Raw genomic sequence first — 15,738 nt, forward strand, 5'->3', positions numbered from 1 at the left:
AGCTGTCGGAACAGAACTCCAAGAAAAAAATAAGCGGTTCTTCTAGGGTCCTCAAAGCATTTTTCCTAACTGTGCAGATAGGAATTCAAGGCTCCTAAATTCATCAAGTGCACGGAAAGTTTCTGGGATGAGAATATTCCAGTGCAAGACACCTCAATGCGACAGAATCTATTGTCCCTAAAAAGGGGCATTTTATCTCAATTAGCATCTGAGAAGAACAGACTATGCACATTAAAGACCCAAAGAAACACACTAAAAAATTTCAAATGCTTTAAGTTGGTTTTATTACAAAATTACACTTGGTGATAGTTGCATACAATAATAGTATGTGCTGTCAGTGTTGTGTAGCTGCTCCCACATAAAGCAACAACTGCGGCACCTGCCTGCACTAACCAGAAGTAGGTTACTTTAGTAGCTAAGTTACCTGCAGTCATTACTGCTGCATCTGATGTGACCGTGTTAGGAACCACAAGTGGGTAAACCGAGGCATGAGAAATTGGTTTTGTGCCTTATAAATTGCAGGTATAGCTTTATGTATTTATTTCAGGAAATGAACCCTTTACTGGTGCATTTCTGTAATTAAGCCTTAATGCATGTCTTGACTGCACCTGGCTACCAGCAGCAGCAGCAGTGACCCGAGACTATTACCACTGCACTCTTTCATTGCAATACCTCTTTACTAGGGGAATACTACACCGGATTTTAAACTAGTTGATGGCCCTACTTAGTGCTGCTTTCATTTACGTGCAGTACGTGTTGTGCTGTTTGTCCTCCTTGAGACTTGGGCTAAAGTCATCCCAGTGTAGTACTATGCAGCGTTGGTTTACATGCGATGGACTCGTGGGCCGTAACACCGTGCCCTGCGCACTCGGCGGTGGTGTCGCCCCTGTGGGTCGGGCGGCCCCTGGCGGCAAATGCCAGCAACTGCACCTCTGGCTTCCCTTTTCCTGGGAGCCGGCCTATGGGCGGGATCCCAGCCTCCTCCTTCCCCCCGGGGCCAATTACTGAAAAATTTAGGGTTTCTGGCAATTCTGAGTATCTTTGGTCCGTCGGATGCACCACAGCGCGGGTCGTGACCCTGCTGGCTAGGAACACTGAACGGGGTTTGCACCTCCTGGACCTGGTGGAGATTTAAGCAACTAATTCTAACTACTAACCTCATGGCTACTCCAGCTCCCGCGTGGTTGCTCTGGCTCCCGCGGCAGTGTCAGTATCAGTGGCGCCTATACTGAAGGAGAAGTATAGATTCTATATATGAAGAAGAAATGGAAACGGAAAGCAGCTCATTTTGTAAAGGGGGAGGATGAAGCAGGGCCATCACAGGATCAGGATGAACGCAGCGAACAGAACAACAGTTAACCTCCCGATTTCTGTTTCTGAATGAACAGTGGGATAATGCAGAAAGATTATGCCTGTCAATCAGGTGAACACCTTATCGCCTGGTTACTTCGATGCTAGAATAACAGGGGTAATACTATAGAATTGGAGGGTAGGGAAGCCAAGCAGCTGGGATCACTTTCTAAAGAAGGAGACGTTGACAGGGCATGCAAAAGGAATGCAAGCCCTCAGCCTCTGGAAGGGACTCCTGTCAAATGTTAAGGTACCCCTACAAGGAGGGTACCACACGTCACGCAGGCAAGTGGACCGCAACAGAGAACCGGACACTCAAGGGAATTAGCTGTGAAAGACATGACTTCTTATAACCAGGATGATCCATGGTCACCCATGGATCCTGGCAAAGTCCTTATGCACGCAGCCCATGTGACAGAAACTGGTACAGAGCAGACCATCATCATGTGCCAACTCACTGGCAACAATGAGTTGAAAAGACGATGCACCAACGGTGGATGAAGTTATGAAGATAGCGGCTCTACCTCCATCACCTCAGCTGTGGAGAGACCGGTCCAGCAACTTGATGAGGATATCCTGTTCCTCACCTGTATGGACCTGCATCTCAGCCATCAACCACAGATGCCCTTCTGTTTGGGAGGGAGAACACAGGAGATACCACAGGGTACCCTGTGGTTTTACCTGTGGGACCATGGAGAGAACATGAGGAGGTGGGATGGAAAAGCCACCTCAGTCCTGGAGGCACAGGCGCATTAATTACAAGGAAAAATAATCATAAATAAAGAGTCTTCCAAGAAGGCTGCTGCTCCAGTCTCCAGAGGGCAGCTTTCCAGACAGACTGATACAGCTGGCTTTACCCACAATCCTGTGAAAAGGAATTCTAATCCATTCTGCCAAGACATAAGTGACCAGAACTACTCCACGCTACATCCGCTTCGCACCACTTGCCACCCTGGTGGAGAATCCTACAAGCAGGATTACAGCGACCCTGCCTGCAGCCAGGCGGAGGACACGGATAGCTGCGTTTACCAGACCATGTGGATCTGCCGGCCAGGCACATCAGACCCACAGGAACATAAAGCTTTAGTAGATACAGCTGCACGGTGTACTTTAACGCCATCAAGCTATGAAGGGGCCGAGCCAACCAGTATTTCTGGAGTGACAGGGGGATCTCAACAGCTAACTGTATTGGAGGCTGAACTGGGAAGGAGTGACAAAAATATCCCATCGGGACTGGCCCAGAAGCTCCTCGTATCCTTGGCATAGACTCTCTTAGGAGAGGGTGTTTCAAGGATCCGAAAGGGTATCAGTGGGCTTGTGGTATAGCTGCTCTGGAAACAGAGGAAATCGAGCAGCTTTCTACCTTGCCTGGTCTTTCAGAAGAACCTTCTGTGGTGGGGATTACCGAAAGCTGAGGAACAGCAGGCGCTGATCGCCTCTACCACGGTGCACCGGGGGCAATACCGCACCAACCGAGACTCACCGATTCCCACCCAGGAGCTGGTTCGCCAACCAGAGAACTAATCTCAGCAGAACCCATTCACCCTTTAATAGCCCCCCATACGGCCACTGTGACAACCTAATGGAGAATGGAGACTAACAATGGACTATCGTGGCCTGAATGAAGTTAGTGCCGCCACTGAGTGCTGCCGTGCCAGACATGCTAGAACTTCAACATGAACTGGAATCAAAGGCAGCCAAGTTGTACGCCGCCACTGATACTGCAAATGCACTTTTCTCAATCCCTTTGGCTGCAGAGTGCAGGCCACAGTTTGCCTTCACTTGAAAGGTGTCCAATGCATCTGGAATCGACTGCCCCAGGGGTGGAAACTGGAAACACATCCCTACCATCTGCCATGGACTGATCCACGCTGCACTGGAACGGGGTGAAGGTCCAAAACACCTGCAAGACATTGATGACATCATCGTATGGGGCAATACAGCAGAAGAACTTTTCGAGAAAGGGGAGAAAATCACCCAAATCCATCTGAAAGCCGGTTTTGCCATAAAACAAAGTAAAGTCAAAGGACCTGCACAGGAGATCCAGTTTTTAGAGACGAAATGGCAGGATGTATGTTGTGAGATCCCAACAGATGCGATCAACAAAACAGCAGGGATGTCTCCACCAACTAGTAAGAAAGAAACTCACGCTTTCTTAGGCGTTTTGGGCTTTTGGAGAATGAACATACCAAGTTACAGTACGATTGTAAACCCTCTTTATCGCGTGATGTGAAAGGAAAACTATTTTAAATGGGGCCCTGAGCAACAAGCCTCTGAATAAATTAAACGAGAGATAGTTCGAGCAAGGCCTTGTGCCAGTTTGGACTGCGCAAGACGTAAAGAATGTGCTCTACACCACAGCCGGGGAGAATGGCCCTGCCTGGAGCACCTAGCAGAAAGCACCAGGGGACACTCAAGGTCAGTCCTTGGGCTTTTGGCATCGGTGATAGAGAGGATCTGATGCCCACCAGACTCCAACTGAAAAAGAGATACTGGCAGCTTATGAAGGGGTTCGAGTTGCCTTGGAAATGATCAGTAGTGAAGCACAGCTCCTTCTGGCGCCCCGGTTACCAGTGCTGGGATGGAGGTTTCAAGGGAGGGCCTCCTCTACACATCATGCAACTGCTGCTAGGTGGAGTAAGTGGGTCACGCTGATTACACAACGAGCTCAGATAGGCAATCCCAATCATCCAGGAATCTTGGAAATTCTTATGGACTGGCCAAAAGGCAAAGACTTCAGGATGTCACCAGAAGAAAAGGTGACACGTGCTGAAGAAGCCCCATCGTACCATGAACTGCCTGACCGTAAAGAAGTATGCTTTATTTACCGATGGGTCCTGTGGTATTGGTAGGAAAGCAACAGAGGTGGAAGGCGGCTGTATGGAGACCCCTGTGACATGATGCAGAATCTGCTGAAGGGGAATCAAGTCAGTTTGCAGAGGTGAAAGCTACCCAGCTGGCTTTAGAGGTTGCTGAATGAGGAAGGTGGCTGATGCTTTAACTCTATCCTGACTCATGGATGGTGGCAAATGCCCTGTGGGGGCAGCTGCAGCAATGGAAGCGAAGTAATTGGCAACAGAGAGGTGAACCCATCTGGGCTGCCACACTGCAGCAAGATATTGCTGCTCGGGGAGGGGGGTAGAACCTGGTTGTAAAAGTACGTCACGTAAATGCTCGCGTACCCAAGAGCTAGGCCACTGAAGAACACCGAAACAACCAGCAGGTAGATCAAGAAGCTGAGACTGAAGTGGCTCAGGTGGATATGGATTGGCAACGTAAGGGTGAGTTACTTATAGCTCGGTGGACCCATGACACCTCAGGCCATCAAAGAAGAGATGCAAAATATAGGTGGGCCCAGGATCGAGGGGTGGACTTAACCACGGACGCTACTGCACAGGTAATCCACAAATGTGACACATGTGCTGCAATTAAGCAAGCCAAGCAGTTAAAAGCCTCTGTGGTATGGAGGATGATGGCTGAAATAACAGTACGGGGAGGCCTGGCAGACTGACTATATTGCACTCCCCCAGACTCACCCAGACAAACGCCCTGTGTTTACAATGGTGGAAGCAACCACCAGATGGCTGGAAACATACCCTGTGCCCCATGCCACAGGTTGAAAAGGCGCCATCCTGGGCCTTGAAAGGCAGGTCTTGGGATGACACGGCACCCCAGAAAGAGCAGAACAGAACAGAATCAGACAACAGAGACTGTTCTGAAACAGTCTCGTAAACACCTGGGCCAAAGAGCATGGCATCGAGCGTGTGTATCATATTCCCTACCATGCACCAGCCTCTGGGAAAACTGAGTGATGTAACGGACTGTTAAAAGACTACACTGAAAGCAAAGGGTGGTGGAACTTTCAAACACTGGCATACACACTCAGCAAAGGCCACCTGGTTAGTCAACACCACAGGACCTATCAGACAAGCTGGACCCGCCCAACCAAAGCTTCTACATGCTGTAGAAAGGGACACAGTTCCAGCAGTCCACCTTAACATTATGTCTGGGAACACAGTCTGGGTCATTCCTGCCTCAGGCAAAGGCAAACACACTTGTGGGACCGCTTTTGCTAATGGACCCGGGAGCACTTACTAGGTAATACGGAAGGATGGGGAAGTTTGATGTGTGCCTCAAGGGGATTTGATTTTGGGTGAAAACAGCCAATTAATTAAGTTGTGTGATGTTAATTGTTACACAGTATTGTATATTGTCATTTCTATATGCCTATTAGTACACTGAGTGCCTTGTGGTGCCATCTCTACCACTTTGGATTTGAACCCGAGTCCTTTTCAACTGTCACACCAATGAAGAATGACTTTGGTGAAACCAGATCAGGGCAGCTCTAATAGAATTAGAACTGCCTCCAAGACACAACAATCCAACAACTCACACCATCTTTCCCACCTGGACAGACTGTTGTAACAGATGAAGCCCAATGTCACGGACTAAATGAACGCAGCGGACTTCAGAAGGATGGTCCACAGACTAAGGGAATGATATCCGTGTATTTATATTAAAAGACAGGAGATGTGGTTACGTATTGGAAAATGCTGCATGACATAAATGGTATGGAATAAGGGGTGGATACTGTCCTGGTTTTGGCTGGGATAAGGTTAATTTTCTTCTTAGTAAGTAGTAAAGTGTTGTGTTTTGGCTACGATGCGAGAACAATGTCGACAGAACACTGATGGTTTTTAATTGTTGCTGGGTAATGTTTATGTTAATTCCAGGACTTCACAGTTTCTCAGGCCTTGCCAGCCAGAGGGCTGGAGGGACACAAGAAACTGGGAGGGGGCACAGCTAGGACAGCTGACCTGAGCTAGCCAAAGAGGTATTCCATACCATGGGATGTCACGCTCAGTATACAAACTGGGGACTGGGGGTTGGCCGGCACCTGCTGATCATTCCTTGGGGGCTGGCCAGGCATCAGTCAGCAGGTGGTGAGCAGTTTTCTTCCAAATTCAGTTACTGCTGTTTGTCTGTCAGCATGCTCTGTTCAGTGCCTGAGCCGTGCTTGTCCTTAAGGGACCTTCCAATATATCTCCAGTATTCCTTCCGGATGGTGTCTTTTTCTTTAGCTAGAATTTCACACAACTACGAAAGACAATTGAGACATTGGAGTGTTACACCAAAAGCTGATGGAATTCTTAATTATCTTTATAAAAACACAGGCAATATAGGATTAAGCTAGTATTAAAACACCTTTCTTAGCAACACTTGTTTTATTCACCAGTTGCAACTGTCCAGTGACCTCAAACCGGTATCAATTCCAATTGATAGTCAACCAGTCTGACACTGCACAAACCTCCCCAGTCCTACTTCAGTTGCAACTGCTTCCCCATGACTCCTTTCTGTGCCCACCACTCGTCATCTATCCCAGGCTATTCAGCCTGCAGTACACTACAGCGTACTTGGGACTTCCTGACAAACCTGACTGTCTTTCAGTGGTCCAGTAGCTGTAAACCACTTCATTCAAAACAGCGGGGGAACATCCTGCTCTTAAATCTCCAGTACTGCCAGTGGACTGACAGGAGGTATTTTGTTTATGGTTTTTCCCTCAGCATACTGTCCCAAAAGGATTCTCCATGCAAGTCAGTAACCTTCTCTCACGACATGTTAAAGCTGGTGCCGCACGCTATTTCTACACATTCTGATTTGTTTTATTTCGACTTGGGTAAGCAGCGAGGCACAGAAGTCAACCCCGCTCACAGGATGTGCTGTGTAAAAGGTATATGCTATGAACACTGTGCAAGTCTTCTAGTCAATTCCCTTTGATAATGCAGAGGGCATTGCCCTGGTCAGTGAATGAGAGTTGCGAAACAGGAGATTCCATGCCTAAATAGATGAAGAAGTCAAACTCAGAGAGACAGTATAAAGGGACACCAAGCTGTGAGGTACAACTGCACTTATTTATACTCTGGTTGTAGAACACAACAAAGGAAAAGTGTTGACAAACTTTGGAATACAGACTCCATGTGAGAACGGCAGCTCTACTTACACTGTGTTCCAGTCTGTTCCACAGTGAATGAAAAGTAAAAGTAAAAAAGTAAAAAAGTAATGTAAAAACTACACTGCAAACCACACGGATCTCCCCAAATGTGCAGGTCAGGGAATACACAACATTGCTACGAGTCATTTATTCTCTGTAGGAAATGGTGCCTGACATTCCTCACAATGTCCCCAGTGCCTACTAGCCTTTAAGCTAATTCTGCCAGCTTTCTTGGAAAGACCTAAGAAGTGCAAAGGGAGTTTAGATACAGATACTTGAGGCAAGATTCACTAGCCTGCAGGTAAGTGATTTTGGACTACAAAGTTAGCATCAGAACCTCCTTGATTGTTCAAGTATCTCCTTTCTTCCGCAGGCAGTGTTAGGAACCTTCCTTCGCCACCAGGTGAAGAAAACTTACAGTGATTTTGTAACTGGCAAATTACTATTTACAGAAAAGTTCATGAGACTCTTGGGATTATCTGGCTTTCAAGTTCAACTCCCCACAGAGCTCCTGAGATTGACAAATAACCTGCTCTAGTTATGAAAATCAATCTCATTTTGTCAGGATATAAACCAAGAGAGCAACAGATAGCATTCCTGAGAAGCAAACCCAACCTCTCAAAACGTACCTCCAATGCCTTGTTTAGTGTTTCTTCCTTGTTATCACACTGGTTCTCAAGCATATCTTCATATATGTCCACAAGAAAGGCAATCAGATAGGGTGAACTGTGGCTAGGCTGCAAATTCAACAGCTGCTCTAACAGATTTGGATACTCAGAAAGACCACGATCCTGTAGAATCCTAGAACAGAGGTTAATAGGCTTGAAACGTAATGCCGGGAAATACGGTGTGAAGAATTCAATTTTGGTTATGACTCCTTTATTTAGAGATCAGTTTTGAAACAAGGGTGCAAACTCAAGTAAGGCAGAAAGTAAGCAGCATGCAGCAGTAATACAGCTTAATGTGGCAGTAGGCTAAATACAGGCATGCTCAACTGAGCAGAAACTAAGACTGAAAGCATGCTCACTGCTTCCTACTCTAGGCTCTTGAACCCAGTAACATCACAGGCCAAGTTTTTAAAAGCATGCGAAGCACTTGCAATCTCCCACAAGAACTACAGGGCCAGAAACTTAGCGGACAGTTACAGAGAAATTAGGTTGATGTATTAAGCCTTTGAGCAAGCTTTCGCCTCCCTGCTTAAGCCCACAACACTAGAATGAACAGCAACAAGCTCTTTCTAGTTAAGAGCTAGGCGTAAGACACTTTCTACAGATACTCTCTTTGCCCCACAGAGAAGAATACCTCACCCTTTTAAATAGTTCCAAGCGCTCTCATTATGTGGCACTGCCGTGATCATCTCAAGAGTGTATCTGTGAGAAAAAGACAATAGGTCAGGAACGCAGCCACTAACAGTGCAGTCAGAAATTACTGGCATGTGCTCAGACACTCCCAAACACATCCTCTACTCTGATTCAGAGACTTTTTGCAGATCATCTCATCTGGGTCACAGATCAAAAATGCCTTGCAATACAATCACCGCCAGTCCCAGACCAACAGACACTGACAGAACTGTTTTAGACTCTGAAGTCTTCCATTTGCTGCATTTTATACAATAATGAAACAGTTCTTGAAATTATGAGCAATTGCACTAAGAAAAAACACGATACACTGTCCTGGTATGCTAAAGGAATAACTTGTGCCTTAATGCTCAGAAATGGCAAGGGGCTGAAAAGGGCTAGAGTAACTGAAGCCCAGGTTGAGCTATGTTTATATGAGTGCAAGATCATCTCAACTATGTACCTATTCAAAATGTTCTGTACCTATTTGCAAAACCTTTTTCACGAGGCTGTATTTGAGCAAACTGCAGAAAGGCAAAGCTTGAGCTTTCAGCTCACACAGCCTTCTGCAGCAGCTCTTTGAAAGTAACAATTAGGCAACTCCTCTGAAAGCAAAGCAACAAGAGACATCTGCCATACTTTTGCAAAGCCACATTTCATCTTCACAAAACAGACTTTACCTTCTGCCCTTCACCAGCGTAATCATTCACCTGATTTTCAGAGACAACAAATACTGACAAAAAGTTCTATAAGCAATACTGAAGAAAAAAACCCCCACATTTTAACTTTCTGCAGTCACTATGGCCAAGACCGAGTTTATCAAGCAACAAGCAGCCCAGCTACAGTTCTATAATGACATCCCTGAAGTCTTAACCTTAGACAGTCTGATTCTTTAGATGGTATCTAATTAACTTGAACACAGCACCATGTATAAACAGATCAAGGGAGGATGTTTAGATGCAACCTCTGGAGAGAAAAAGCTGTAAATATCCGAGCCTAAGTCATAGAAATAGCTCAGATTTATTAATCTGCAGAGAAGTTATAGACTGGAAGAGAAGTACAACTTAGAGCAGTTTGCAAAGACAACCACAGAAGGCGATGAGGGTTGGGATCCTCTACGAACAACGTACCAATGGACCTATTCAGAGACCCAGTATTTCTTCTGAAGAGTAACTCCAAATAATTGCAGGAACTTCTCCTCATTGCTCCTTTGCTTTAGACAAACAGCTTCTCCTAACCATCAATCCTGGCCAGCGGTCTGAGATAAGAAAACCATACCAGGAAGATTCCTTTACCACCATCAGCTGTAAAATAAATGTCTAGAAGCCCAGTTTGTCTTCAGTTACAAACGTGCAGCTTTGAAACAGTTTCCAAAGCTCACTGTCCTCCAAACTGGCCAACTCACAGAGACATTTGTTGTTGCACTGACCACAAACCCCTGAAAGCTCCTTTCTTTTTCCAGCTGTATCAAACTCCTCACAAAAGGCAATTCCTCTTCCTACAAGCCACGCCCATCTTATCTTTAAATCATTGTGGCTACTGTAGTACTGAAACAGCAGTTTATCACAACACAGAGTGCCTCTCCTTCCAAGCTTTCTAGGGTAGGACGTAAGACACTACTGAACAGCACAGCTCACGACGTTTCCAGTGCCACACATCTGCAGGTTGTTCCACTACAGCTAGCTGACTACAAAAAGCCAAAAGTTTTGTTTGCACAATAAACTGGGTCGGAACACAGACTCACGAGAACGCCTTGCCCAGGGTAAGCATAGCTTGCTTCTGTACTGCTCAACAAGTCAGTAGTACTGAAGCAAGCTATATATGCACCAACACTTGATCTGCCATCCACGAGAGTGAGCCCAGAAACCGCAATAAAACCAGGAAAGACAAGCCCACAGGGACTGTCAAAATATTCCTTTGCTTCCATATAATGGAGAATGCTGAATGCGAGCATGAAAAGCATTACTAACTGGACTTCTGTGTCTAGGACTACTGGGTCATCATAGCCGATGGTGCTGAAAATTACGAAGTGTCGTTGGTTCCAAACCGAGTTGTTTCTCACATCTTCCCTCAAAAGCTGGTCTACATATTCTAGTTCATTGTCCCATAATTTGAACTCCTGTGGCAAGGGAAGGAAGAGACAATGTCACAATCCAGAGTTTTATATATTCTCCTTGCTCCTGAGGTCTCTGAACGTTAGATACAGAGACTTTTTAAAAGAAATAAATTAAGGATGGGTGAACGAGGAACATGATACGCTATTCAGCTGCACACAAGGGTATTAGCTCTTCATTAAATTCACACACGGAACAGCAAGCAAACAAGAAAAGACCTTTTTGAACTTGCTTCTTAAAAGGCAAGTTTATAGCTAACCTCTACCACACATTAAAATACAACTGGTTTTCCCCCCTCAGCCTTAAGAAACAAAGTGCCAAATGGAATTCCGATTGTATTTAAGAAACCAAACTCTACAGCCTGAGCAGGTTATTTAGTGAGTCTCAGTAATTCTGAATACAATGTTGGATACGATACCCGAATAACCCACTGTCTGTGTTGCCATGCATGGTAATTTTTGGCATCTTGCTTAAGAATGTCAGCTACGAACTCAAGCTCTTCGGATGGATCCTGCAGCCACTCCACCAACATCCGTCTGTGATGCCTAAGGACAAGAGGAGAAAACTATTTTTAGAATAGTCTATAAAAATTTTTATGATGTGTGGTCTGTATTCAAACAGCACGCAACAACCGTACTACTCAGGAACAAAACACTAGTTAAACACTTCAAATCAAACATACCGAAACATTTCACTTGTGCCTGAGATATATTTGACGCATACCTATCCTATAACAAATTCTAACTACGCATACACATTGGCCAATCACCTCCTTTTAGACAAGTGATGTTTACTTGAAGTAACATTCCCACTTTTAACACTCCTGGCCAAAGCCTTCAGCAGAGTAAAATTTTCTACTACTATGTTATTTCTCTAGCAATAACAACCCTGCTGCTTTTCCTATTCCCCCCAAAAAACAACAGGTAAGCAAACCCCAAGAGCCAATAAAAGAAAAAAATAGTTTTTTCTATTTGTCTTTTTGTTTGCCTTTTCATCAGTCATTTTTTTGGTCTGTCAGGCTTATTTTGACAGCTTAAAAATCGAAATGAAAACAAGGCCTTTTTTGCATGTCATAATCACTTTTAGAACAAACTGCTAAAGAGGCCTTTGGCAGTGATGCTGATGCAACTCCATGTAACTCCTCCGCTACCGCCACTGCAGTAGATGCAGGCAGCAACTTTCAATAACTTTTAGCATCAATGATCACAAATTACTCTAGCCAATTTACAAAGCAAAAGTTACCCGCAAAAGTGTTAAGAACTGAGAGTAAAACATGATTTTACCAGACTTGGTAGTTCTTTGGCTGATCTTCAATGATAGCTGTAATGTACTTCAGTTCCTCATGAAGATCCTTTCCCAAAGACCGCAGGAGGACTCTCCGGAAATGCCTGTGCAAAAGTCAAGCATTCAGACACTGCAACAGGGCTCTCCTAAAATTCACAGAGAGGAACACAGAATAACCTTTGTTCACAGTTTTTCTAACAAATAATGAGTTAAAAAGACTGCAAAAAACTAAACCACATATCCAGGTCTGCTGAAGGCCATTCAATTATCAAACAGGGGAGAACTGGAATACAGCTGGTTAAACCAGCATGTTATCTAAGTTCACAGCGATCCTGTTTCCAATGAACCTCTGCCAAGCCACAGGAGTACTTATCATCACGGAAACCATGAATTATGCGCTAAAGAAATGTAAACTTTCTGACCTCATGCAAGTTAGTCAAATAAAGACATACAAAGAGGTAGTTGTTGGCATAAACATGTTACAGGGCCCTGCTCTGAACATCAGAAATTCACTGTTTATTCATGATCTAAATGAACACTAACCTAAAATGCACCATTTAGTAAGTATGCAGTTATTTCGCAGGAAACGGCAGCTATCATGCTTTTGTGCCTCTTCTTGGAGTCAACAGAGGCCATCTTCAGCATTTTGCCAAGGCTGTGTCATCAGGTAAGCAACCTAATGTTAAACATCAAAGTTCTTTTTGTGCCTAATCGTGACCTTGATTGATAATATCCTCTAAGCCAAATGAAAGAAAACCACTAAATCAAAATAAGACATGGAAAATACTGAACAAAGACTTTCTTCAGAAGCTCACTGGAAGTCTACACTAGTCCTCTGCATAAACTCAACTAGTCATACGCTGATCAGACTAACAAAATTATAAAACACGTAAGAGGTCAGCAATCAAACGACAACAGAAATAATCCCAAGATTATCAGTTACCATGCTGTGTAGTTTGCAGCATTTAACTCAATGGCATCTGCTGTTAACTTGAAAGCTCTTTCGCTTCTCTCATCCCGCTGCAGAACCGCCCGGAAGTAATCATAGACGTCTTGAACTAAATAGATAACAGCATCTTATTGAAGGCTATAAGACAACTGCCTGATTAGCGTGTAAGGTTAATAATCCTTTGATACTACTTCCTATTTTGTGGACTTTATAAATGTTAAAATGACAGCTACAGATTGGCCTGACAGCACTATGGGTGGAAAGTTCTAAACGATACCAGCATACCCAAAGCCTACCAAAATTTCTTAAAAATACACCATCCAAACCATATGCAAAGCCATCAGAAAAACGCCTTGCTGCTTACTCACATTACTTCCCCAGATGCAGGACCTTCATATGTCTGTCGGTCTTCCACTTGTGGGCTAGAAATGCCTTATTATGTGAGCCAGCCAATCTGCTGTATTGCCTCTTAAGCCATATGATTTTAAAATAAAACCTTGGCTATTCACATCTCAGATGAAGATTCAGCTTTAGAGATGCTTGGTGAAAACAGCACACACAACCACCGTAACAGGATGAATATTGATTTTTCCAGTGTGCTCCTCTAGAAAACATATTACCCAAAACATGAAGTTTCGCTTTCACACCACCAAGGACCGATATCAATTCAACCGCCTTTGGTTTTCAAAGCAGAATGTATTTAAAACTTACATTTTTTACTGTAGATGATCTGAACAACAGGATTTGGCCCGTCGTTCTGAGGGATAGGTTCAATATCTGCCCATTCCTTCCTGACCCTGTAAACACATGTTTTTGTCTTTTCAGTGCTTCCAAGAAGCAAAAAATGCAAAGCTACATGCAGAGATCTACGTCCAGTAACACACCCCTGTTCCCACCGGTCCCCATTATTGCCACTGTATTATTGCCTGTAGCACAGACCAGCGTGAACTCGAGGAAAGGAGGCACCGACACAGGCGACCACATGAAAATTCAGTCACAAGGTCGCCTGGCGGAGGACGGCCCCAGCTGCCCCGCGGTGCCTCGGGTAGGAGCGGATCGCGGCGCTCGCAGCGCCGAGCGGCTGCCGAGGCTTCCCGCTCCAGCCGCCGGCACCGCCGCCTGAACAGTGCATGCTGTACCGCTTATCTCAAGGATGACGCAACTATGTTTAGTTAAAGTCGGGAGATGTCCAAGGACCCTTACTGCCACATGACGGATGCACAGACTGCTAAGTCTTAGATTCCTGTTGTACATGCAACGCAGCGAAGATGGAGGCTTCGAACATGGCCGCTAAGGAACAGAGTCTGCGTAGAGACAACTCCTCCAGGACATCGCGCAGGCACGAGATATGTTCACGTTGTTAACGTGAAGATATACTAGGCCCTTGAATGGAATGTGCCAATCGTCCAGGTGTGAGAGATGTTAAGGTGTTCCCGGAAAGTTAATGAATAGACACGAGTGACTTGTATAAAGAGGGGGCTGAAAGGTTCCCTCGGTGTGCATGCCTTTGGTGGAGCGATCCCCCATGCACCCAGCGCTGCCGAATAAAGATCACCTCGCTCGCTCGAATATTGGGGACCGATTCTTCAAATCACCATCCTGCCCTGCCCTGCCCTGCCCTGCCCTGCCCGCCGCCGCCGCAGCCCTGCCCGCCGCCCCGGCCCGGCCCGGCCCTGCCCTGCCCGCCGCCGTCCCGCTCAGCCTCTCCTCCCCCTCCTCCGCCCGCGGGGCCGGCCCTGCACGGACAGTAGCCGGCCCTCTCCTCCCGCCGCCCCAGCAGCGGGGGCGGCTGCCACGGCCGTGGCGAGAGCGAGGCTCCGCGCCGCCGCAGCCCCATCCCGGCCGGTCGAGGGCTGCGCTGTCGCGGCCGTACCTGTAGGGCACGTAGCCGGCGTCCTCCCTCGCATCCGCTTCCTCCAGCAGCTGCCCGAAGCCGCCCTCCGGCTCCCCGCCGTTCTTCTCCGGCTGCAGCTCCGCCGCCGCCGGCCTTGCCGCCGGGCCCGCTGCCGCCATCGCCCCGCTGCCGCTTCCGGGGCCTGGTGAAACCAGAGAGGCGGGCGCCGCGGCGGAGGGCAGAGCGGCCGCGTGGCTCTCCATCGCCCCCGCCTGGGATGGAGGGCAGGGGGCTGCGCGGCCGGGACCGCGGCGCGCCGAGCGGGCGGGACGGCTGCCCCCCGACCAGTAACCGGTACCGGCAGCGCCCGGGGGCCGCGCCGAGAGTATTAATTCGCGGCTCTGCTCATTAATCGCCGGGAACGTACCGGAGGAGGCGGCGGGAGGCGAGCCGGCGCTCGGGTCTGGCGTGCTCCAGTTTGCTCCTCCCCTTCCACCGTCCCCTGGCGGAAACGTGAGGGACCGGCGGGGCCAGCGCTGGTGGCGCCCCAGCGCGGGGTAACGCTGACCGGTTGTTGGGGTGGCGGCTGGCTGTGCTACGGCGCTGCGTGCTTGGCAGTCGCTGCCGTAAGCTAGAACCTGCGACGCCAGCAGTGGAGGCGTTCCCCCTGCCCGCAGCAGCGTATTTCCTGTGAGACCCCACCCCACCGCAGCACCGGGGCCTGCCGGCGCAAGGCCCGGACTAGGCCCTGGGGCCAGCGGCGCCGGGCGGGCGCGGTGGGAGCTCGGGGTGACGCTGCTGCAGTTGCTGAGGTGGGGACTTGGAGCCGCGAACAGCACGTCCTCGGCACTGCTGCTGCGCAGGTGCTGCGGGCATGG

At 47.3% G+C, this 15,738-nt stretch overlaps 1 protein-coding gene across 1 annotated transcript; it reads right to left on the minus strand.

Moving 5' to 3' along the window:
- Nucleotides 1-5,839: 5,839 nt before the first annotated feature.
- LOC129782722 (protein farnesyltransferase/geranylgeranyltransferase type-1 subunit alpha-like) lies at nucleotides 5,840-15,123 on the minus strand. Its single transcript, XM_055790847.1, has 9 exons — nucleotides 14,900-15,123; nucleotides 13,738-13,823; nucleotides 13,021-13,135; nucleotides 12,077-12,181; nucleotides 11,212-11,338; nucleotides 10,650-10,798; nucleotides 8,650-8,712; nucleotides 7,972-8,143; nucleotides 5,840-6,447 (listed from the first exon to the last, which is right to left on the minus strand). Exons 1-9 carry the CDS (start codon nucleotides 15,121-15,123, stop codon nucleotides 6,319-6,321), a joined length of 1,170 nt encoding a protein of 389 aa, XP_055646822.1. The 3' UTR covers nucleotides 5,840-6,318.
- Nucleotides 15,124-15,738: the final 615 nt, after the last annotated feature.

Source organism: Falco peregrinus, chromosome Z (genome assembly GCF_023634155.1).
Source record: "Falco peregrinus isolate bFalPer1 chromosome Z, bFalPer1.pri, whole genome shotgun sequence".
Taxonomy (NCBI): domain Eukaryota; kingdom Metazoa; phylum Chordata; class Aves; order Falconiformes; family Falconidae; genus Falco; species Falco peregrinus.

Coding starts and splice junctions, on each gene's coding strand:
- LOC129782722 (XM_055790847.1), bottom strand. CDS start 15,123: ATGGAGAGCCACGCGGCCGCTCTGCCCTCCGCCGCGGCGCCCGCCTCT. Junction 10,799..11,211: donor ACAGACAGTGGGTTATTCGG/GTATCGTATCCA, acceptor CCCTTGCCACAG/GAGTTCAAATTATGGGACAA. Junction 8,144..8,649: donor GCTTGGAACTATTTAAAAGG/GTGAGGTATTCT, acceptor CCTCTGTTCTAG/GATTCTACAGGATCGTGGTC.